At 46.7% G+C, this 24,212-nt stretch overlaps 1 protein-coding gene and 1 pseudogene across 2 annotated transcripts in view; one reads left to right on the top strand and one right to left on the bottom strand.

Annotated features, from left to right (window-relative positions):
- The window catches only part of LOC144173553 (cytochrome P450 4V2-like), an 88,014-nt gene that overhangs the window by 28,479 nt on the left and 35,323 nt on the right, over positions 1–24,212 (bottom strand). Inside the window, exons 5-7 of one of the 2 annotated variants that reach the window (XM_077701931.1) lie at positions 13,678–13,744; positions 13,462–13,588; positions 10,082–10,117 (exon numbers count right to left, since the gene is read on the bottom strand). In XM_077701931.1, the coding sequence (XP_077558057.1) occupies positions 10,082–10,117; positions 13,462–13,588; positions 13,678–13,744 (230 nt within the window). Of the gene's footprint in view, positions 1–9,964; positions 10,118–13,461; positions 13,589–13,677; positions 13,745–24,212 lie in introns of both variants that reach the window. The other variant, XM_077701930.1, reaches the window with a different exon arrangement.
- On the top strand, positions 1,911–6,499 carry LOC144173753 (uncharacterized; annotated as a pseudogene).

The raw sequence follows: 24,212 nt of genomic DNA, 5'->3' as shown, positions 1-24,212 counted from the left end.
CTATCAGTTGTGACTTCCTCCAACGATACGTATCCCGTAGGAGCCCGAGTTATTATCATAAAAATATGTCTGATGAGTACCGTTAATTGCTCCTGAGAGAGATAATACTTACCAGGGGTAAGTACTCGTTTGAGGGCACCAACTTGGTACTATTTGTTTTGGGAGGGTTCCAAAACCACACGAGTTCTAGGCGTTTGCCGTTAGCAAACGCTTCCTGTAGGAGCCAATGCATTGACAGCAGACGGCACTTCCTAATTGTGGCCAACTTCTGCGCGAACTACCTAATTATGAGAACTAAAATAACTGAAAAAGTGCTGTACATATTAGCGTCATTAGTTTAATGGCCCACGCGGGCATCGCCAGGAACATCTACTTTATTAAAAAACTGCTTTATGGTGAGTATCGTTAATACCCACTGAGATAACACTTCCCAGGTGTAAATGGTCACTTTCAGAACATCATCTACGGACAAATCTTTTCGGGAGTGTTCGAACAAAGCCCAAGTTCCAGCCATTTCCCATTACCACACGCCTCCGGCCGAAACCCATGTGTTGCAAGCAGGCGGGACTTTCTAATTGTGTACAATTCACGGTGAACTACCCAATTATTGCAACTAAGAAATAACTGAAGTGTTATATTCATTAGAGTCATTAGTGTACTGGCCCATCAGGGCCTCGCCGGGTGCCACCTCTAGTTTGTTATTACACTATGACTGCAAGCCTGGTGATGTAGAGCGTTTGGGATTTCAACCTATAAAAATTGCCAGTGACGGCATATGCCTTGTTTTAAAAAACATAATTTACTGATGCCTTCGTGAGAGAGTCTCTCCCTGAAAATGTGAAATGCCAGGGTGGAAGTTATTTTCAAAGGAGGAGAAAAAAAGTGCTGGTCCTATTACCGCCCCAATATCCATTATGCTTATTTTTTTCGAAGTGCTTGAAAAGATACTATATAAACGCATTGTGGTGTTTTGTGAAAAACATTCTATTTTTAACTCCAATGACAAGCAGTTTCAGAAACTAGTGTGCCTGGTTGCGGAGCTGCTGGTTTGCTCTCGACGCCGCTGCCATGTTCATGCCCAGCTAGCGCGACGGCCGGTGCTGGTAGTGGGAAGTTGCTGCCTGCGAGCGTAGTTCGCCGGTTGTCGTCGGCACAAAATGCCCTGCTCCTGCGTCCCACAGTGCAGTTACCACTCCAGGAATGGTTGGCGAATGTTTCAGTTCCCAAGGGATCCGAAAAGAAGAATTCTAAGAACTGCAACAATCAAGCGGCACAAGTGGCAACCAACGCACACCTCGTGCGTATGCAGTGTGAGTACGGCAGCGCTTCCTGGGAATAATTTTTTTCCGGGTGTATTGTATTAGCGGGAGTGATGATCGAAGTATATTGCGGATAATCTTTTCTGATAGTAATGATCGGCCCGGCCAGTATATTAGAAATTACGCTAATTAGTAGCAGTAACGTCAAACTGTTAAAAAAGCATCCCCACCGTCTCCGTCGCGCTACCAAAAGCTATGTGCGTGTCTGTGGTATTTGTGATACAGTGTTCTGCGTGTTTGTAAGGGTTTTTCAGCTTTTAGGTGCTCCGAAAAATCAATACGAGTCGTTTCTTTCGAGCTCCCAGACGGGGCAGCTCAACTAGGAGAAATCTGTGCTGAAGGGAGTGCCCGCAGTTTACCAGATAATGTTCTGGCACCCCGTAGTATAACAAATGTCCATTCACGTTTATTGGACGTTACTCGCATCTGCGGAATAGCTTGCAAATCATAACAGTGCGGTTTTAAATGTCGCAGTGACAGTAAAGTTCGTAACAACACATTCGGAAAATAGTTAGGAACTTATGAAGCACAGCAACGTTGGCGTGCGAACACTGATGATATCTCGCGAAGGAAATAAATTTACGACCTTACATGAACCCCCAGGCTCAATTTGAAGAGGACAGCTTCGAGCAAAACAGGGCGGACGGTTGAGAAAAGCTAAAGCCAAATGCCATGCCTACAGTGTTTTCCTTCAGACGTAAGTTATTACTTCCTTTTTCCCGCGTGCTTATGCACAAAATTTAGCATTATTCGCAACTGCATTCTGATGACTTCATTGTGTGGCCATGTACGCATGCAGTGCTTTTTTGTGTTCATAGCAGCGCTTACAATTACAAAAGAGTTTAACCGTAAGTGTGCACTAAAAAAGCAGGTCGCACTTTGTTTTGTTTCTAGATGTTAGAGTTGTGGTGGCAGAACCTTGCCATTTGTTTTTGCGTTTGAATATAACGGACGTAAGCGTATAGCCGGTATTCAATTGCGTGGAATGCATGCAGGCAACCGTGCGAGTGTGCCGCCATATCTGTGGTCAAGGGTCTGTTGCCGAAGCGACGCTGGCCGCCCGGCCCCCTGATCAGGCACCCCTCTTCTCCTCCATGCCTTTATGGCGGCAGGCAGCGGGCTGCGAGTGACCTTGGGTTCCCGTGCAAGGCGTGTGCGAGTGATAAGATAGTCGGTTGTGCCACGATAGCGTTGGTTACGCGAAAAGTCACGATTCCTCTCATGAGTGTGACAACCTTATCTGCAATTCAACCCCAGCCTCCGCGCACACCTACGAGCGAGTGCGAGTCGGTCGTGGCACAAAGGTTGCAACGTGAGCGCAGTGGTGCGTTTGACAGCAGTAACTGCATCATTACCAAACTGTTGCCCTCTGAACTCAAAGTAATACCTTGAATCCAAGTGCTGTTGAGTGCAGCACAGTACGATCTACCTATCGCCAGACGCGTATGAAGTAGCAACCGCAGATCGGCTGATTGCCAGCCGCCGCGCTCTCACGACAGACGTGAGTTGTTTTGCTGGGTGTGAAACATTTAGCGCACGAGAAGCCAGCGCTAAATTGGTGTACGCGTGAACCATTTCTCCTAAGAAATTATTCGGTTTTTGTACTCAACTACGTATTAGAGGGCACCTACCAGACATAAAGTCAATAAATTCGTGGATGCGGTGCGCGTGCACTTGTGTCGACATCCGCGGCGGCAGCCAAATGCAGCGTCGGACTTAAGCTGCCGTTCGCAGCCGCGGTTTCATCCTCCGTGGATTCGAAGTGCTCTAGGGTGGGTAGAGCGCCACCACTTAATGTGAGTGCGAATAATATATCTGTTCACGCCACTACCGATAATCGGGCTGAAACGCAGCAGACGATGTGCGCTGGTAGTTTTTTTCCTTCCAGATGCGGGCGCAAAGCGCATGCGCTCGCACGGTGGCCACCGACATGGCGGTTTTCAGTGTTGCCATGCTCAGAAATCTCCCGCTAAAAGTTTCATTGAATACCGCCTATAGGAGTTGATTTTTTTTGCACGGTGTCGGCTGTGACATTGGATCACGTCTCTCTGTGGGGAGAGAGAGGGGCGGCGTTCTTACGCTGTTTTTGCGTCTGTAAACTAGAAAAAAGGGCGCCGGGCACGAAAAAGTTTGTGAATATGCCCGAAAATGACGTGTCGTCTCTCTGCACAGAACTACAGGCGTTTTAAATGCGCAAGAATGGTAGCATCTGGGTCCTCAGACATGGAAGTGTAAAGGCATTAAGAAAGCCCGTCGCGGCATCCCTAATGCTGTTTAAGGGATGCCGTTTGATGCTCTCCTTTGGTTTTGCAGCTTTGCCTCGTCACAAGAACACACCAAAGGAAAGAACTGGGACCACTCTGGTATCAGCCCTACATGGAGATCAGCACGACGTAACCAGTGATGCCATGCAGCTGCGATCGACGCAATGCCATCGCCGGGCAGCCTTGAGCAGCCTGAAGGACAGAATTGCAGCTTACATGAAGCCAGCTCAATTGCACCGGTAGCGGACGAAACAAATCAGCAAGGCTCAGCAAGTGGAATGAAAGCTCAGGTGTCTGACCTGGAGTCTGCTAATAACTATTGCGCACAAATAAATAAGCAGCTGGCAGACCTGACACGGAAATACTGCGAACTTGAAGAATTGCATACCCAGGCAAACTCAACGATCTAAGGCCTCCGAAAAAAAGGTTTAAGAAGCTCGAAGGTACCACAGAAACCTTTGGAAAGAACATGAAATTTCTGAACGAGGACCAAATACAGGCACTGTCGCGCGACAGCAACAAAGGGAGTAATTGGTCTTCGCAAACTGTGAAGCAAGCGCTTCAAATTAAATTTTCATGCGGGACGTCCGGCTATGAAAACGTAAGAAAACTCGGGTACCCGCTGCCAGCTAACAGGACTCTTGCGCGTCGACTGCAGGGACTCAAGTTTCTGCCTGGGATACTCACAGACGTGGTAGACCTACTGAAAACGAAAGCAGAAGGCATGCAAGACATTGCAAAGGACTGTGTTTTTTTACTAGACGACGGAGATTTCTCAGGGCTATGAGCTCGATCGAACTGAAGATGTTGTTCTTTGGGGAACAACACTGCCTGGAAATCCAGAAGAACCGGCTCGCCATGCCCTCGTGTTCACGGTAGGGGGCCTTAACCAGCGGTGGAAGCAAGTAATAGCTTATCAGTTTACTCGAAGCTACGTAGATGGCCGCATCCTGAAGGACTACGTAATGAATATCGTGCGACTTTGTGCAGATATATCCCTGAGGATACGCGTTGTCACTTCAGATATGGGTTCCTCCAACAGGGCTATGTGGCGCGAGTTTAGATTTTCTAGCCACCCGCCGCGGTGGCTCAGTGGCTAAGGCGTTGCGCTGCTGAGCACGAAGTCGCGGGTTCGATTCCCGGCCGCGGCGGCCGCTTTTCTGATGGAGGCGAAAAGCAAAAACGCCCGTGTGTACGAGATTTCGGCGCACGTTAAAGATCCCCAGGTGGTCAAAATTAATCCGGAGCCCTCCACTACGGCGCGCCTCATCGCCTGTGTTGCGTCGGCGCGTTAAACCCCACAATCAGATCAGATTTTCTAGCCACAGAAACTCTAACACCATATGCTCGATACCTCACCCTTGCTTAGAAGACATGGAACTCTTCTTCACTGCAGACGCTGCGCACGTACTTAAAGGAGCCATGAAGAGAAAATACAACTTCGTTTAATTTGAAAGAACTAGGATTCAGTATCTCGCTCAGCACCATTAGAGCCACAAAAGATGTTTTTTAACGAAAAAAAAGCAAGAAGTATTTAAAAACTTTCAAATTTTGCGCCACAGTGACGTGTTATGAGCAAGAATGACGTCATACGGGCCAACAATAAAACATAATTTTCAGGGCGTTAACTGCACGTTAGCATTCAAATGATGCGGTCAAATGGAACTATAGGCCCCATTACAGACGTTCAGTCATGTGTCGTCGCGACAGGTCAGTTAGGCGGCCGCCAATCGCACAAACAAGGTTCCGTGACGTCATAGAAAAGTTGCGGGAAATTGGCTAGGGGGTCGCGACTGCTTCACACGTTTTCTTTAATATCTCCGTTATTTGTTCGAAGATTGCGATGATATTGGTATCATTGTTATCGGGACTAAGCACTCTTTCTAATTAACCCAACTTGTAGTTTGTCTTCATGGCTCCTTTAAGAACATCCGAGGCTAACTTTTAAATTCTGTCGTTTTCACCATCGGGGATGCAACCAAGTGTCAAGATGGCCTACCCGCAAATAAAGTACAACTTGAGCACGTGCGTGCAGTGGTACGGTTTGACGAGGACCGGGAACTAAAAGTCGCACCTAAGCTATGGGAAATCCACGTGTCGAACGGGCATTTTACAAAGATGAAGGTGGGAGTCGCGGTTCAGTTTTTTAGAGAAACTCCTGCCACGATTTGGTATTGGATAAAGCATAAGAAACTAGACCCGAAGGCTGAAACCACAGCCTGGTTTCTGGAGCTCGTCTTTAAATGGCATACGTTAATGTCATCGCGACACCCGTCAGTTGCCTTGAGTCTTGAACACATGAACAAGTATAACGCAGCCATAGAAATTCTGCGCTTGGCGTCTGAGACCATCCTAGGAACGAACATGGGGAGCACGTCCCAGTGGAAGCCCTCAAAGGCGGGTTTCTTAATAGCCACAGAAGTCATCGTTCGCCTGCAGGATTTCCTTCTAAGAAGCGAAGGTTACAAGTTCTTCCTGACAAGCAGACTGCTCCAGGGCTGTCTGGAAAATCTCTTTTCGGTTATGCGTCTTAGGAAGCCAGTTCCAAGCGCCTATGACATGAAGTGTGCGTTGAAGCTTGTGTCTGTCAGCCAGTTTTTGTTAACACCGTCAACGACTAGTCACGACGTTGATGACTCGCAGTACCTGATCGACATGTTGTCGACAGGTATGCAAGAACAAGGGGCAGCCGAAACTGAAGCCATCGACGACTCGGAGATCACGTTTGTTGAAGGGCGACCATCTGCTGAGTGTGAGATTTTGTTCCACTTCGGTGGGTTTCTCATTAAAGGGATCCTCAAATCTATCGGCCACTGTGAGAACTGCAAGCCAGCATTGCTGGCCTCAAGCCGCAGCGAGCATGCGTACTTGACGACCCTTAATGAATACGTCAGTGACGGGAGCAACCTTCACTAACCAAGCGATGCAGTTATGCTCATGCTCAAAGCATGCGAGGAGCATTTTAATAATATAACCACCTGGTCGCAAAGCGTTTTTACCATGAAATCACCCTTGAAGGCTGTTACCGCATACCTGACCGAGATGTTCCTGTGGGACGTAACAGGACCCTGCCAGGAACACAAAGAAACTGTGGTAAAGCTCCTCCTGTCTAACTACGCAAGGGTGAGGCTGCGTGTGCACCTGCGTCAGGTCGCGGCATAGGGACTCGACGGGCGTGCAAGCAAGACGTGTGCTGGGGTGTCCCTACAGTGATCTTTGAACTAAGGCATATCGCTAGGATTCACGCACTTCCGTTTTACTTGTGTCGCTCTTTTATGCTGCTTTCATTGGTGTGTTTATTATTATTTTGCCGTGCTTGCCGAGTTTTCGCCTTATGTCTGTACAAAGTATTCGCTTTCGTTTATCTACTTGTCTAGGGAGCTGCAAAGTAATATTTTGATTTCATTTGTTAAAGTTATTTCATCGCTTCTTTCTCCAGTTTCTGGTCGTTGGTCTGAGATCTCGGAAAAGTCTGTGGTAATTGACACTTGCTGACAATAAAAACATGCACTGCAATCGAAGCGTTGACCGCAATAACGTCACTATGTAACAAAGCGGTACTTTTTAGTCCAAAAATTATCCCTTCGTCACTCACTGACCTCTTCTTTTTGCCATGCGCATGTTCTTAACTTTTTACGCAACATGAATTTTCAGGGCTGCATATTAACCTGTTTACAAGCAATACAGGTTCACCGCACAACTCCAGCCGAAGAACAGCAATGCTAGTAGGGTAGAAATTTTCTCACTCCTCTATACTAACGCTTGCTTTAAACGCGTCATTTCGGGCTGTGAAAGAAAATCACCGAGAGCCATACAACTGAATTTCTGCAGTTACATATGTAAAAACAAAAAAAACACGCCACGCTGACCAGCGATTGTAACGCGTTTTAAAAGGTTAATTTCAGGTGACAGCGTTCTATAATAGCGTGGGACAGCTAACCTTGAAGTATTGTTATATTGTACGCCACCAAAAATATTACCTACTTCACTGTAAGGCCGCCTAGTGCCCTTTTTGCAGTGTTATCGACCGAACAGAGGCGCATTGCTTCCGACATACCGCTCGACACACGCTTGCCTCACGGAGTGGGCATGAGCAGGGCGGCCGTTGTAGCAGACGACGCGGTTGTCTCCACCCTGAACGGGAGGGGTGGGCGCGCGCATCCAATTCCAGGCACCCAACCAGAAACAACAGCTCGACCAGAACTGCCATGCTTCAACAAAGAGTCCGCCCTCGAATCGCTTGAACGTGAAGAACTCACTCTGTGTGCTTTTGTGGATTATAACGCACTTGATTATGTAAACATTAGGATTTTGCTAATGAAACTTATTCATTATAGATTTTGGGGAACGTTTAACGAATAATTGAATGATACTTAGCTTCTCTCTATCAGAAAGTTGTAATAAAGAAGGTATCTGACAAGAGGCCTACTTTTACCGTTGTATCGCAAGGCTGTATATGGTGCCCTGCATTGCTTATACGTTTTGTCAATGATATTGTTTGTATATACTAAAATACAACTTTTGTCACTTACGATGACGACACAAGCCTACTCTTTACAGCACCTGATGTTTCGCACCTGCAACAACAGGCTACACCATTTGTCAATGATATTGTTCGTATGTACTAAAATACAACATTTGTCACTTACGCTGACGACACAAGCCTATTCTATACAGCACCTGATGTTTCGCACCTGCAACAACAGGCTACAAAGAGCTTAGATTGATTTAATCCCTGTTCGGCTCTAAATTCCAGGAACATAAATGTCGACAAAACCAAAGCGGTACTTTTTAGTCCAAAAATTATTTCCAACTCACTCATGGCCTTACACTCAAGCTTTGTTCCTAAGCTATTAAAATAGTACCTCTAGTAAATATCTTCGGTGTAATTTCTCAGGGGCACTTGTCATGAGATCAGGATGTGGCAGAAAATAAATTGTCAAAAATTGTAGTTATGTTATCAAGTTTAGGTTGTTTGGTTCCACAGCAGAATAAAAGATTGCATTAAAACACTCGCTTTCTTCCGTGCATGAATTTCTGTCCTTTACTAAGTCTGGGGACCAGCAAAATTTTCAAACATAAACGGACGCCATTTAATTCTGAAACGCACTGTTAGAAATACTCTAAATGTATAATTTTATGATCATACTCTGCTCATCCTTGATGCTTTTCGTGTAACCTGTGTAACCCTGTTGTACAAAACTGTTTTACTGCAGCGATACAACAGCGACAACAAGCACAAAATTTCTTTTTCAATAATTATCCGGATGGGAAACTAAATAACGTATTTACAATACAAACACAGGTTTCACTTCGTTTATTCCAAAGGCATGTAGAAATTATGGCCGCAAGGCGTCATATAATATCCTGCCCGATGTGTAAACAACTTGTCTGAAATGTGTCAATTCTATGTTGTCTTTCATGAAGCTGCAAGTTATCTTTTCCCGTTTCTGTGCCGCTTAATGCTGTCGGGGTGACTATTTTGTGCCTTTTTTTTTGTGATGCCCACTGCTCTCATCCTAATATGTTTCTTTCAGCACAGAAAACACAGCCAACAATCTGTAGGGTGCGCCTACCCTAGTCAAGCCTTCTTCCTTGCTTTTTCTTCGCGCTCAAAACTTCAGCGCGATATTGAATAAAATGACTGTGATTACCAAAGAAATACTAAAAAATAACAACCCTTTCCCAGATGGGTGTTCATGGCCCCAGAGACCCGAAAAATTCCGAATTTCAACGCTAACGCCTGTTCACAATATATATGATAAGCGAACAATAAATTACATAGGAACAAAAATATGGAATGGCCTCATATTGTTGTAACATAGCACTAAATTTTTTTTGCGTTAAAAAGCGCATCGGAGAAAATAAACATGTACCTTTCCAATAATGTATAATTCCTCAACTGTAAATAAAGCTTGTATTTAAATGTCTTCTTGGTTACTCCCCTCAATGTGTTTGATTTTGCGGGAACTTAAGTGGTTTCTACCTTTTGGGGTGTTAACATAATACTATGTGAGTCACGTACATTTAGTTTCTGTCCTATAACCTGAGCCGGCATTTGGGTATTTACAAATTGCATGGACCACTACCAGGAGCTTTGCAAGGGTCCCCCATGATTCTGACACAAATGTTTTCTCTGTCCCAATGCGCGAAACAAAATAATTTAACCGAATTAAAAACAATGCCCTTTTGCAATATATCTGTGTTACCCAGTGGTTGGCAAGACACAGCTTTTACCACTTTGTTTCTACCTGTCTAACACCTATCGAAAGTACTTAACGTAAAAATTGCGGTAACTACGTCATTTCTGCGATAACACATTCAACGCCCACACAGTGCACGAGATACGGTGCACGAGGTACAGTGAACGAGATAGCTTACCCCAATAAGCATAGCCATGCACTCGTCGCGGACTTCGGTCTCGGTCAACGTCCCCTCGTCGACCCACATTCGCAAGAGGATTTCGAGAAATACATTACTCGAAATAGGATCTCTTACGCCATTCTTGTAGTCGGCCAGTCTCTTTTTCAGTATCTGCAAATATATTACCCACTGTTAGAAACACGTATGTACAGCTTAAAGGCAATCGTCATTATGCTGAGTATTTTTTAGGAAAGCATTTATTCTGGCTGTAAAACATCAAAAATTTTTACCTGATAGACACAAGTGGAACGTTTGTGGACTTGTCCTCTACAGCATGCAGAGTTACTGAGGCGCACTGCGGTTGTAAGAAGGTTGCATTCTAAAGACATCTTTTACACATGTCGCACCAGTCGTCAGCAAAGAACATCGACCGATTTTTAACGTTGCCCGTCACGACTGCCGATCAGCTCATTTCCGTCATCATCGTGGCGTGCCCAAGCGCCAGCGCAGGGGTAATGCAATGTTCCCCCTTCATTCTCCTGATTCGCGGACCCTCGCACTTCTGGCGACTGGACTTCTTTCGGGGCACGCCGGCCAATGTCTTTCCTGCCGCGACATAGCCGCTGGAATTAGGCCTTTCAGCTGTTGAAGGAAGTAGCGGAAAGCTCTCGGCGCCGGACGCTCAGGCGTTCCCCAGAAGCTAAACCTTACGACTGAACCCCCCATGATCCCAGCCCGTCCTTTACACAACTCGTGCAGTCTACACAGTCGCTTAGGTGATTCATAACGGAGGGGATGATTTTTAGATGCGAAGCATCTCATTGTCGGGGCTGTGTCGCGCCCTCCCTTGTTGTTGTCCGCCGTCAGCACTCTACTGCGCATGCGTGTCTCTCCAGACCCGTAAGCGTTTGGCCTGACGTCAGCGAAGTACACTACAAAATTAAATAGTTAAGCGGCGCCCGGTTTCGATCCCACGACTCTCTGGACGCAACGGGACGTACGTGGCGCTCTTCCCACTGCGCTACAAACCGAGACGGGAGCATGTGCTGCGAACGCACCTTATGTCCTTCACTCATTCAAACTACGTCAAGAAGCTACTGATACAACGAAGGCACGCGAAGCTGAACGTCAATGAAAAAGACGAACTGAAAATTTTAGAGGAGGATGTTGAATTTGCCGTGGGAAAGCTGGGGCGGGAAGCGCCACGCGCATTGCAGCTGAACCAGAGAAGAGGACGAAGACTGCGGGCAGCGGGGTAAGAGCGTGAGCACGCAATAAAAAAGGAAGAGAACTAGGAGGTGTTCGATCAGGTAACGCGGGTGTCGGTCTCTTCGTGGTCTCTACATTTCTCTGTCTGTACATGGGGGTTCACACTGCGTTCCCATTCGTGATCCGATAAATGAAACAACATAACGTCAACACAATGGAACCTACACGGAACCCCCATGATGCTTCGCATCCTCCTCATGATTTCCCACGGGAAGGTGGTGTAATTTTTTATTTCCCTGACAATTCTGCATCATATTTCACCAACTGCTTTTCCCTACAACTGCACAACATGCAATACACCAAACACCACCTATCACCTCGTATGGGAGTGCGCCAAACATCCCAACCCAATTCCATCACCTACATTGGAGCAGTGGGAGCACAGGCTGACCAGCTTCCAGCTCGAGGATCAGGAGTATCTGATCTCCCGGGCGAGGGCTGCTGGGGAGCCTGAAGGCGGCCTGGACTGAGGCCACCACCCACTCTCCTTCCCCCCTCCCCTTTCCCTTAAAAAAAATTCTCCAGCATTTCCCCGAGGGGAAGAATGTGAAAGTGCGAATGCACTAGTTGAATTTGCGCGGTTCGGTAATGTTCGCGAAAGAGAGATCACACACACACACACACAACTACAAAGAAAGAAAGATGCATTTATTCACAGACACCTATTTGTGTTGTCGTTGTACTTGATTGCTAGAGCGGATCTCAGCTTTGAAATTTCGTGTCAGTACTCCTTTAAGCGGGTGCATTAGCCCTTCTCACGCCCGATTCTTGGCCAATCCCCCACGTGGGTATGTGCCATGTCAGCGGCCAGGCAGCGCGCGCCCATCTCCCCCGTTGCCAAGAAAGACGAGGAGATTCCTGGCCAATCCCCACGTGGGTATGTGCCATGTCAGCGGCCAGGCAGCGCGCGCCCATCTCCCCCCGTTGCCAAGGAAGACGAGGAGCGCGCGCCCCCGCAGCTGTTGCTATGCGGACGGCGGCGGACGCTTCAGGCTCGCTTAAGAAGTGCATTCGCACTTAAAATAAATGTTATTCCTCCTCCCTATCATCCATTACCCCGAAGGTTCGCGAATAGCCACCACAAGAACGTAGTGGTTTTGTATGCGTATCGGAGCATCATTCTGTCTACTTCTCCATTGCATGGGATGTGAATGGAATTGTTGAAGGGGCTCTTTTCTGACAGCGCTTTCCCTCACGCCTATTTCAATGGTTTCTGCGTTTTGTCTTAATGAGGAGACATGCAAGGACTACACATCAATGCTTTAAAAGCAAACTGGAAAAAAAAATTTAATTTTTCAATACCTTGTTTCCGTATAGCCTGCCTAAGAGACAACACGGTGCAAAGTATGGGAGATGAACTGCGCGCATGGAGGTCGTAAACCACTGGCAAAAATCAACACTTTTAGAAACATAATTGAGAAGAGCGTGGCCATTACCGCCAGAATGAACTGACGATGCATCTGGCCAGCAACCGGCTAGCCGGCAGGTACAAACCTAGGCGGAACAACCTCGTGCGCGCGACAGCCCTAGGATAAGCGCATGAAGATATCCTCAGCCTGTCTTGATCGCTCAATCACGCAAGTGACTTTCCGCCCTGCCGGAAAGTCTTTTCCGACTCAGGGCGGCTTTCGCGATTCGCCGGATGGTTCAGCCTCGTCTGCTAAAGGCCTCTTCTTAGCCTTTTTGACTGATTAATGAGAAATTTTAGGGGGCTATGAGTCATGTCCCAGTTTTTTTGGTGCTACGTGATGTACGCTGAAAAATAAATTTCTCCAAAGCATACTTTCAGTGCAGTTCGCCTTTCAGACACCGTTTCTTTTAGTTATTCATGGTTAGTCACACCGTGTGCAACGGCGAGATGAACGAAAACCGCACGTACGCTGCCTGCATAGAAAAGAAGCCAAGCACAGTACCTTTTTCCCGAGGCTCATCGCGAACGCACAGCCTACGACGCCTGTGCCCGCTTCATTAAAGTGGCTGCTCATGACGCCATTTTTAGTTTTATTGGAGCCCTTCTAAAGCATCCGTGAGTGAGCGACCTCGTTCAAGCAAGCACACCTAAAGCTGCATGTAGGTACCGCATCGCAGTCACGTAGCGTATTCTATACAAAATCACGTTACTTAAGCTTGCCAATCGATGAGCAAGCTGAATTGCAGGGAAAATAGGCACAACTTAATAGAACGTCCTTGGCGAGAATCTCGGGATAACTCCATCACGTAATAATTAATGCTTCAGGAGAGCTTACAGTGTCAAGGAACGCCTTTGCTTTTTCCACGTTCCTCTTCATTTCCTTGCACTCCCTGGTGAAGGCGTAGATGCTGTCAAACCAGTAGTGGAATTTGGCAGCGCGTTTCGTGACGGCGTCCGACAGTCTGTGACGATAAAAAAAACCTAGGTCAGTCAGAAAGGCTTGTCGACTAACGATTGTTCTGGGATAAACTAAAAATAGCAGTTCGCTTACGCATCGTGAATCTTGAGGTATCCTACTCGCTCAATTTCTTCGTCAAAGTCGACACCCATCGTGGTTTCTGCATAGCATTAAAGTGGAAAATAACAAGAAAGCCCAATTGTGTATCAGACACCGTTCCGGAAAACATTGAGCTAGTGTTGTGATTCCTTCTTATTGTCTAGCCCTACCGTTATCTGGCAAAACTCAGCTGCGTCCGTGCGTGTACCCGGTTACTGTCATCAGCCACAACACAGCTACAAAGAAAAAAAACATTTGCAGATGGATGTTCATTGAAGGACCTTCCAGTCATGGTACTTAAAGGGTGTCCTAAGTAGGGTCCTTAACGTTTCGAATTTACGCACCCAATCACCGCAGTACTATCCGGGAAACGTCCCCTCCAAAAATATTTGAAAAGTGTTAAATATTGGCGAAGATACTATTCACTAAAAAGTGCAAGCTATAAGACCTTGGGATTTCGCTCTTTCCTCACCCTTCAAAGCTCTTTGAATGCTACGTGCTTACCATCTCAGAGCAAGACCCCTCCGGGATACGCGCAGCCCTTGGCTTTGGGCGGCGATACGTCACGCCTTTCTTTGCAGCCAACACGCATCGTCCGCCTACAAGTGGTTGAACGCGGGCACCGCCGGTCGCATTGCTCGTCGCGTCCGTCGGGACAGCCGTAGAGTTTCATACAATTTAAACCAGAGGGGAATCTGGCGCTAGCGTCTATGCGGCGCACATCAAGACCACCTGTGTCGTCATGGGCCACCATTACACCATGCGCTCGCCTTACTTCCATTGTTGGATTTGATCGAAACGCTTAAATGGCCGTAAATTCAAAGGTAGAACCACAGAAAAGGAAACAAAGAGTGCTTTGTTGCCGAAAAAACGTGGTTTTAAAGCTAAGTGAACAGGAAGTCAAGCGGTTTAATATGAGTCTGTCTGTCTTGGCATATGAATGCATAGTGAAGAACGGAAACCTCAAAGAGGGCTCCAGAATGCAAATTACGTTCCAAGCCGAAGCCAGCCGCGGTGATCTTCCCATAACCCACCGCGTCGACTCGGATTCCCTGGCACATTCCTCTCTATTATATTTACTAAGAAACTCTAGGGTGCTAGCGTGTGCACATAAATTTTAGAGTGGGGCAACTGTGCGTTTTGGTTCTGAATTTGGGGCTCTTACAAAAACACGCTCGCTCGCTATAATGTTCGAAGATTTCTAACGAACAACCGCCGGCCCGCTTGTGTTCCTTACGCGCGGCGCTCTTGGTGCGAATAGGTGGCCGATTTCGCGTGGAGAAGGTTTAGGTGCCGCAGCAGTTCTTCTGACGCCGCTTCGCCAAGCAGCGCTGACGACCATGCACAACGCAATTTTTCACCAAACAATCGTCCCCTTTCACGCATGTGGCAGTTGATCTCGCCGACAATTCCGTTCTGGCAGGCGGGAAGTTCAGCTGCCATGGCGTATGTCGGTACGTGCGCACATCGCCCACCGTGCACGAAGATGCTTGCGTCAGTCACGGGAAGAGCATTTCCAGATGCAGAAGACGCCTCATGGTTTTCAGCGCCCGCATCTTATCCATATCTTTCAAACAACGCGCAGCATCTACAAACACAGCTAAGCTCGTGCGACGGATGGTGTAGACCTAAAAGCATCCTACCAAAATACGCTGGGCTGGAAAGTCGCTCAGACCTTGTTTAGACGGTCATCCCAACCACCCAAACCACCGGCGTTCTCCAAGAACCGCAAAGCGACCAAAAGCAGCGCCATATTCTTCATAAGGACTATCAACTGGGCAAGTTGGTAGTGGTTCTTGATGCGAAGAGAACCAAAACGGCGGAATCGAACAAGGTGGGAGGCAAGACAGCGCTGTGCCTACATATCGTTCTCCTGTACGTTGAAATTTCAGTTGCTAGTGAGCGCTCGTCCTGCCTCCCATGTTGTCCAAGTCCACCGTTCTTGCGATATTTGAATTGAGCCGCATAGAACGGCAGTCGCACCTACGAGTGCTCTGACACACCTCCTACTCCCACCTCACGAGAGAGCGGTGAGTGAACCTCAGCATTGTTTCGGGCCTACGAGTTCGAGTTCGTGCTAGCACCACTCACGGTGAGCCCCGCTCACCACTCGCGACTGCCAGTGCACCCGTCACTCCGCGGGTCGTGATCCCCGCTCGCTGGTCACTCGCGTGATAAGAACCGCTCGCAACTCACGAGTGGCGAGTGCACTCGCGCTACTGGCGTGATGTTCGGGACTTACCGCATTGAGCAGGCTCGCACTCGCTGTTGGCTGTTCCTGGCAGGAGCCGCTCGCTTTGGTGGTTGATGATGGCGCTATGTATACCCGTGCAGCCGTCGACAGGCATAACTGGAGTAACGCTTTACCCACTTACCGTCTCCTACTGCTTTGGTGTATGTAATTTAGTCTCAACTGCCGCATTTCTTTCAAGTTTAAGGTGGCGCTTAAGCCCTCCACATTCGCTTAAACAGTCTTCGTTATGAACTTTTCAGATATTCTACGCTAAAGTCAAATGGGATGCTTCAGCTAAGCTTGTGGACGATTGCACGTACAGCCACTAATTAAAGGCGCGATTGCGTTTAGCTTCGGTAGTGGGTCGCGACTGTGCTCCGAATATGAAGCACCGTGAATACGACTTAGATGGACACCTGACGCCATAATGCTTCTACTGTTTCCTTTCATGACTCATGGAGGGACTGCTGCGCGCATTAACGCCGAATGATGTTTCGGGCTCGTAGCGTTCTGTGTGGGAATTGGTGTTGGTAACGTCGTCGCAACCAAGCTATTGCACTTTACTACTGCTGTGCGCTTCCATGGAAGCATTAGGAAGCACCGCGGTAGGGTATAAGGGACGTAGCCAGAGGGGGGGGGGGGGGGGGGGGGGTTGAACGCTCTACGATTTTTTTTTTTCCAAGACAGCGCGGAAGCCAAGACTCAGTGTTCATCGCGGCAATAGTCCTCGCTTCGGAAAACCCCCAACTCTCTTCGAAAAAATGTTCTGACTGCCACCCTGGTCGTAGTTGTGTACATAATTGACTGGCTTGCTACAGCTAACAAATATAGGCGCAAATTGTTAGTGCCCGTACAGTTTTCAAAAGTCGTCGCAGATTTTCACGGATTCGCGTATCAGGATGGCGAAAGGGTTCGGATTGGCGAATTGCGTATTGTGGAAGAAGTAACCCATTTTCGAGGCCTTGGCGTATTAAACGCATACCACTATTTGTCATTACTCGTTTCGGCGGCGCTCTGTTATGATAGTTATCGTTCACGCGGACCTGGCGTCACACGTCTTACTACGACAGTTTCGGTGCTTGTCTTGAGGCGTGAAATTTTGTGCTTTGCCTGTTTGACCCGCCATAAATCTTCATCGCGTGTGTTTTATTGCAGAATTCACCAAAAAATATCGAGTTTTGTTATGTTGCATGTAGGGGGCTTTCATTTATATCTGCCCATGTGCGTAAAGAATTTGCAGGAAACTAACTAGCTCGCTTTCACGAGGACCTGCGCAGTATTTGTCATTATGACACACCGACTGCACCGCTTCGTTTAGTTTCCTGGCTCCCGCTGAAGTTTGCGTATGCATTCGTGCAGATGGACAAGAATCGTACGTTATGTCTGAGTTTTAATACGGCTTATCGAATCGTGGAGTAGGAATCGCTACTCTGGTGTGCAGTTTCATAAATAAAATTTCATATCTTCATATAGGAAAAGGTAAAATGCGTGCTGCTCACACTGATATATTATCATTGACTGTCATTTACCATCAAGGTTGTGAAATTGCATGTCCAATTTATTATTGGGACCCACGCTTTCGCTTTTTCCTTTTGTAGCGTAAGCTACACTGGCCGACTTTCAGCAGTTTCGCGTGGATCTTGAAGGGCTGTGCTCCGGAAGCGCCAGGAGCATTGTATTTGATTGGATTTGGATTGGATTGGATTAAAATAAATTGGAATAAATTTGGGCACTGCGCCGCATCGAGAACGGGTCGCTTACCACTGTTGTATTTACAGGCTGTACTGCTCATGGGCTTCAGCTCGTGGGCTCCCGCTTAATGGCAGCAATGCCGATCAGGACCAGCTTCGCTCCAGTCGACATCGTTCTGCGCACAGCTACGTTTGGACGGAAACAGTTCTCTCGTCTGGCTACGGGGATCGTCAACTGATATCGTCACCGCCGCCGGTTATAAGCGCCCTTCTACAACTTTTTTTCCTTTGGGCACGACGCCGAAATGAGAATGGGTCACTTACCACTGCTGTATTTACAGGTTAGTTACCTTGAGTGTGCTGTTCGTGTGAAGAGCGACAATCGTTTTTTGGTTGCGGTGTCGTGCCCAGCGACATTGTTAGATTCTGTGAGGCGAGCATGCTGCCTTCCGGCACGCCCGTTTCATGCTCTGTTTGAACTATAGCTCATTGTTTGTGGCGATATCGAGACTAACCCTGGGCCTACTCTGGGCGCCACAGTTGGGCAGGCCAGAATACTTAGTGAAATGACAAGTGTTTGGGAAAGGCAAGATGTGGCTGACCAGCAGATTAAGCAATTGACGGAAAGAGTTACTGCCTTGGAAACTGCAAATGCTGCAGTTGATTCCACTGTAGTCGATTCTGTGCCTAATGAGTCGTTGCGCAATATAATTGATAGGCTACAGTCTATAACGATGAGATGTGATAACGCGGAAAACAGGCAACGGCATGACAATCTGACCTTTTTTGGTATAGATGACGAACATAAAGAAGAGTGGGCAACATCCGAGCAAAAAATAATAACTTTCTGTTCTGAAAAACTTAGCATCTCCCTAACAAATGACCACTTTGAACGGGTGCATAGACTGGGAAAGTACAACACGGATAAGCAGCGGCCAATTATTGCTAAAATGAGTTCCTTTAAAGACAAACAAAAAGTTCTTTCTGCCGCGCATAAACTAAAAAGGGTACTGGCTTTTCAATTGGTGATGACTTCTCGCCATCTACACGTTATTGCAGGAAAAAATTAATTGAATACGCCAAACGCTGAAAGAAGCCGATAAATTTGTCAGTTGACAAACTGCGCATTGACACGAGACCTACATGTATGATCACGCAACTGATTAAGTTATATTTCATAAAAAATAGTAAAGAAAGCATGCACACGCAACCGAACCTATACGTTCAGACTACTTGAACAAGTAACCATTCATGCAGTTATGCTTTACTAACATACGCAGCTTTATACCCAAACGTGATCAACTTTGCTTGTTCTTAGAAGATAGTAACACTGACATTTTAGCAATAACAGAGGCTTGTCTTCATTCCGATATACTCGATCACGAGCTTCTCCCCGATAACAGCACCTATAACATATTTAGGCATGACCGCGATAACAAAAAAGGTGGTGGCGTTCTACTAGCTATTAAAAAAACACTCTCATTCTTTTGTGTCAATAAAGAGTCCGCTGTTGAAATTGTATGGACCGCATGCATCACATCAGCAACAAAAATATTGATAGGAGTGTGTTATCGCCCTCCCGACTCGGATAACTTGTTTGTAGAAGAGCTGCGCAAAAGCATTGATTCAGCAATTCAGCAATGCTATCCTGATAATATATACTAGCTCGGCGACTTTAATTTTCCCCTGATGGATTGGTCCCTCCTAACTTCTACCTGCCACGAAGCAATAGAATTTGTAAGTCTAACCCTATATTATAACCTGTTTCAAGTTATCAAGGAACCGACTCAGGGTACAAACATTTTAGACTTAATTATAACTAACGCTCCCGAGACTGTTAGTGCTATTCTGCACATAGATCGTTTCAGTGACCATAAGCTACTTCAAATAACACTTAACCTCCCAACCCACGTATTACATAGTACTGTTAAAAAAATTAAGGACTGCAATAAAGGTAATTACGAAGGTATGAATGACGAACTGGAAGTTTTTTACGATCAGGTTTTTCTTCCATCTTTCCCGTACCTCTCAGTCAACGAAAACTGGGTACTCTTCAGAAACACAATCATTACATTGGTTGATAAACATATTCCCCTAATTTCTATTTCTAACGACAATAAAAACCCCTGGTTTAACAAAACACTTAAGTCCCACATATAAAAGAAGCGGCGGCTCTACAAATTTGCAAAGCGCACTTAGAGCCCTTCAGATTGGGAAAAATACAAGGATTCCTAAAAGAGTACTGCTCCGAAATAAGCACAGCGAAATCTAAATATATTACGCATGACTTGCATCCATGTTAAATACTAATCCGAAAAAATTGTGGCAAGTAATTTCCCCTCACAAAGCTACCAATTCTGTCAGTATACCAGATGTTAACCATATGCCTCTATCAGATGTAGATAGCGCTTCAGTGTAGAACTCATTTTTTTCATCTGTGTTCACATGCGAAGATCATTCCAAAGTGCCCGAAGTTCGCGAGTTTGATTATACATTCATGGAACCTATTGTCGTCAGCGCTAAAGGGATTGCATATCCTATTGGAAAACTTACATTATCAACTTCTTCAGGCATTGATAACATAAATTATAAGGTACTCAAAAAGACGTCATCCTTCTCAAGTAAAATTCTGTAGCATATCTTCACGCAATCTTTATCAACAGGACAACTGCCGGCTGATTGGAAAATTGGTAAAGTACTTCCCTTATTTAAAAGTGGCAATAGATATTTAGAAGAAAATTATCGCCCCTTATCACGAACATGCATTTGATGCAAGATGCTTGTGCATATAGTTCTTTCGCAAATTTATTGTCATTTAGACACCAATAACTTCTTTTTTGAGAATAAGCATAGATTTGGGCGAGGTTTTTATTGCGACACGCAGTTATTCGAATTTACCACTGATCTTCACTTGAATATGGATAATAATTTACAAACTGACGGCATTTTTCTGCACTTTTCTAAAGCATTTGACCGCGTACCTCATTCCCGTCTGATTTCAAAATTAACAGAACTTCGTTCAGATTCGCTAACGTTATCGTGGATCCGTAACTTTTTGTCTTTTCGACAGCATTTCACTCTGGTTAATAACTCTTCCTCTCCAATTTCCGACGTCACCTCCGGAGTGCCTCAGGGTCGCGTCTTGGGGCCACTACTTTTTCTAACCTACATTAATGATCTTCAAACAAATATTTCTTCGTCAATACGACTTTTTGCTGATGATTGCATTCTATACCGTTCTATAACGAGTACCGATGACCACATTGCTCTGCAGAAAGACCTTAATCTCAATAACAACTGGTGTGGTACATAGCAAATGACTTTAAATTTATCTAAATGTAAAGTAATATCCTTTGGTCGAAAAACATTAACTTTTGCATTTGATTACTATATAAATAATCCCAATGTGTCACGGTCATCTTCGCATAAATACCTCGGCGTCCATCTCACCTCTAATCTTACTTGGGCGGCACATGTAACCGGCATATCCGGAAACGCGTCAAGAACACTGGGCTACTTACGTCGAAACCTAAATCTCGAAACAGCATCTAGCTATATGGCGCACAGTTGCTCTCCTGTCTTTGCTTCATAAATATATTCACGCATCCAGGCCACCACCCTTCCCACTAACAGCACCATTGCGCATGTCTAAACGACTACACAATCAGTGAAGCAATACACGCATCTTTGGAAAAACAAAATCATGGAATTTTTCGGCTTCGCCTCGTGCCATAGCACTCTGGAATGACCTACCCGACGTCATTGTCAATTTAACTAATCGAGCAATTTGTGCGAGCAATTAATGATACATGTATCTGAATAGCATTGTATAACCTCCTTCAATTCTGTTTTTGTTCATGGTGTTTTTTTTTGTGACTGTCGAATTCTTGTTGTTGCCTGAAACCCCGCCTGGTCATCTGTGCATTGCTTTGTAATGTATTGGTTTGTATTGCTTTGTCATGTCACAGAAGTTTCATCAACTAGCATTCTTTCCTATGTACCCGCCTTACTCCATGCTCCCTAAGAGACCCTGTAAGCTGTTTTTAAATATATAAATAACTAAATAAATAAATAAATATTCCAATCCAGTTGGAGTACGGGGTGTTAAGAATTGGGTCTGCACATTCGCCGGTGCGCGCATTCCAGAGGAGTGACGTCATAGCCGCGGCAGACGCACTGGCTCCGTCGCGTGCCCAGCTGTGCGCCTCCGTTGCGCAGTAGCCAAGTCGGACGCTGCGCTGCAGCCGCTTCATAGCCGTTTCGCGTGGCTCCTAGAGAGCTGTGCTGCGCATGCGCGAGGACCAGTGACTGGACTGGACTTGACTGGATTGGATTGGATTGAAAATCGTTTTATCAGCAGTAAGCATGATAATCAGCGAATCCTAGAGAACCAGAAACCTAAGAATAACCAGCTGAACCTTAACTCACGCTGTGTATATCCTGGCGTAGCCGAGCTAAGCCACTGCTAATTTTTTCACTCTGTCCGTGCACGGTGCTCAACAAGCTAGTTACGAAAGCGAAATTTTTTGCGCTGTTTTGCTTTCATTTTTCACGTTGTGGTTAGCCCAAAAGCTGTAGTCCTCGCCATTTCGCTACGCCAAACCCCGCTGAAAAATTCCCCGCATTTCCCCGAGGGGAAGAATGTGAAAGTGCGAATGCACGAGTTGAATTTGCGCGGTTCGGTAATGTTCGCGAAAGAGAGATCACACACACACACAACTACAAAGAAAGAAAGATGCATTTATTCACAGACACCTATTTGTGTTGTCGTTGTACTTGATTGCTAGAGCGGATCTCAGCTTTGAAATTTCGTGTCAGTACTCCTTTAAGCAGGTGCATTAGCCCTTCTCCCGCACGATTCCTGGCCAATCCCCCACGTGGGTATGTGCCAAGCACAGACACCTATTTGTGTTGTCGTTGTACTTGATTGCTAGAGCGGTTCTCAGCTTTGAAATTTCGTGTCAGTACTCCTTTAAGCGGGTGCATTAGCCCTTCTCACGCCCGATTCCTGACCAATCCACCACGTGGGTATGTGCCTGTCAGCGGCCAGGCAGCGCGCGCCCATCTCCCCCCGTTGCCAAGGAAGACGAGGAGATTCCTGGCCAATCCCCCATGTGGGTATGCTATGCGGACATCGCCGGTGGACGTAGGTTCAGGGTCGCTTAAGAAGTGCATTCGCACTTAACTGGCCAATCCCCCACGTGGGTATGTTATGCGGACATCGCCGGTGGACGCAGGTTCAGGGTCGCTTAAGAAGTGCATTCGCACTTAACTGGCCAATCCCCCACGTGGGTACGTTATGCGGACATCGCCGGTGGACGCAGGTTCAGGGTCGCTTAAGAAGTGCATTCGCACTTAACTGGCCAATCCCCCACGTGGGTATGTTATGCGGACATCGCCGGTGGACGCAGGTTCAGGGTAGCTTAAGAAGTGCATTCGCACTTAACTGGCCAATCCCCCACGTGGGTATTTTATGCGGACATCGCCGGTGGACGCAGGTTCAGGGTCGCTTAAGAAGTGCATTCGCACTTAACTGGCCAATCCCCCACGTGGGTATGTTATGCGGACATCGCCGGTGGACGCAGGTTCAGGGTCGCTTAAGAAGTGCATTCGCACTTAACTGGCCAATCCCCCACGTGGGTATGTTATGCGGACATCGCCGGTGGACGCAGGTTCAGGGTCGCTTAAGAAGTGCATTCGCACTTAACTGGCCAATCCCCCACGTGGGTATGTTATGCGGACATCGCCGGTGGACGCAGGTTTAGGGTCGCTTAAGAAGTGCATTGCACTTAAAAGGTCTTCTCAGCCTAGTGTTTCACGCATTTTGCGCCCCACCTGCACAGTCACGGACAAATGAAATTTGAGCGCGAAAATATTAAACAGCACACGCAAGATAGAGAAATACTGTTAGTTCAGGCCAAATAATGGCGCGGTATTGGTATATTAAGTGCGAATGCACTTCTTAAGCGAGCCTGAAGCGTCCGCCGCCGTCCGCATAGCAACAGCTGCGGGTGCGCGCGCTCCTCGTCTTCCTTGGCAACGAGGGGAGATGGGCGCGCGCTGCCTGGCCGCTGACATGGCACATACCCACGTGGGGGATTGGCCAGGTATCTCCTCGTCTTCCTTGGCAACGGGGGGAGATGGGCGCGCGCTGCCTGGCCGCTGACATGGCACATACCCACGTCGGGGATTGGCCAGGAATCGGGCGTGAGAAGGGCTAATGCACCCGCTTAAAGGAGTACTGACACGAAATTTCAAAGCTGAGATCCGCTCTAGCAATCAAGTACAACGACAACACAAATAGGTGTCTGTGAATAAATGCATCTTTCTTTCTTTGTAGTTGTGTGTGTGAGTGAGTGAAAAACTTTATTAGACGAGAGGCCATGGGGCCCTGGGGGGGTAAGGATGAGGGGAAAAGGGGAAGGTAACAACTCTCACAATGAACACAGTTGCAGTCTTGGCGTCCTAATCACAAAATGAACACATAATAGTCAGTCAGTGGCACTAAAATGCACAGCTCACACTTAAATGTACAGTTCACACTGTAGACAACGCGGTTCACACTGAAAACAGTGCACGCTGCAGTCAGTTCACATTGTAGGTAG

This window comes from Haemaphysalis longicornis, unplaced genomic scaffold (genome assembly GCF_048455015.1).
Source record: "Haemaphysalis longicornis isolate Haplotype H1 unplaced genomic scaffold, Haemaphysalis longicornis Haplotype H1 scaffold_3, whole genome shotgun sequence".
Lineage (NCBI taxonomy): Eukaryota > Metazoa > Arthropoda > Arachnida > Ixodida > Ixodidae > Haemaphysalis > Haemaphysalis longicornis.
This window is presented reverse-complemented; position numbering and strand designations above follow the sequence as displayed.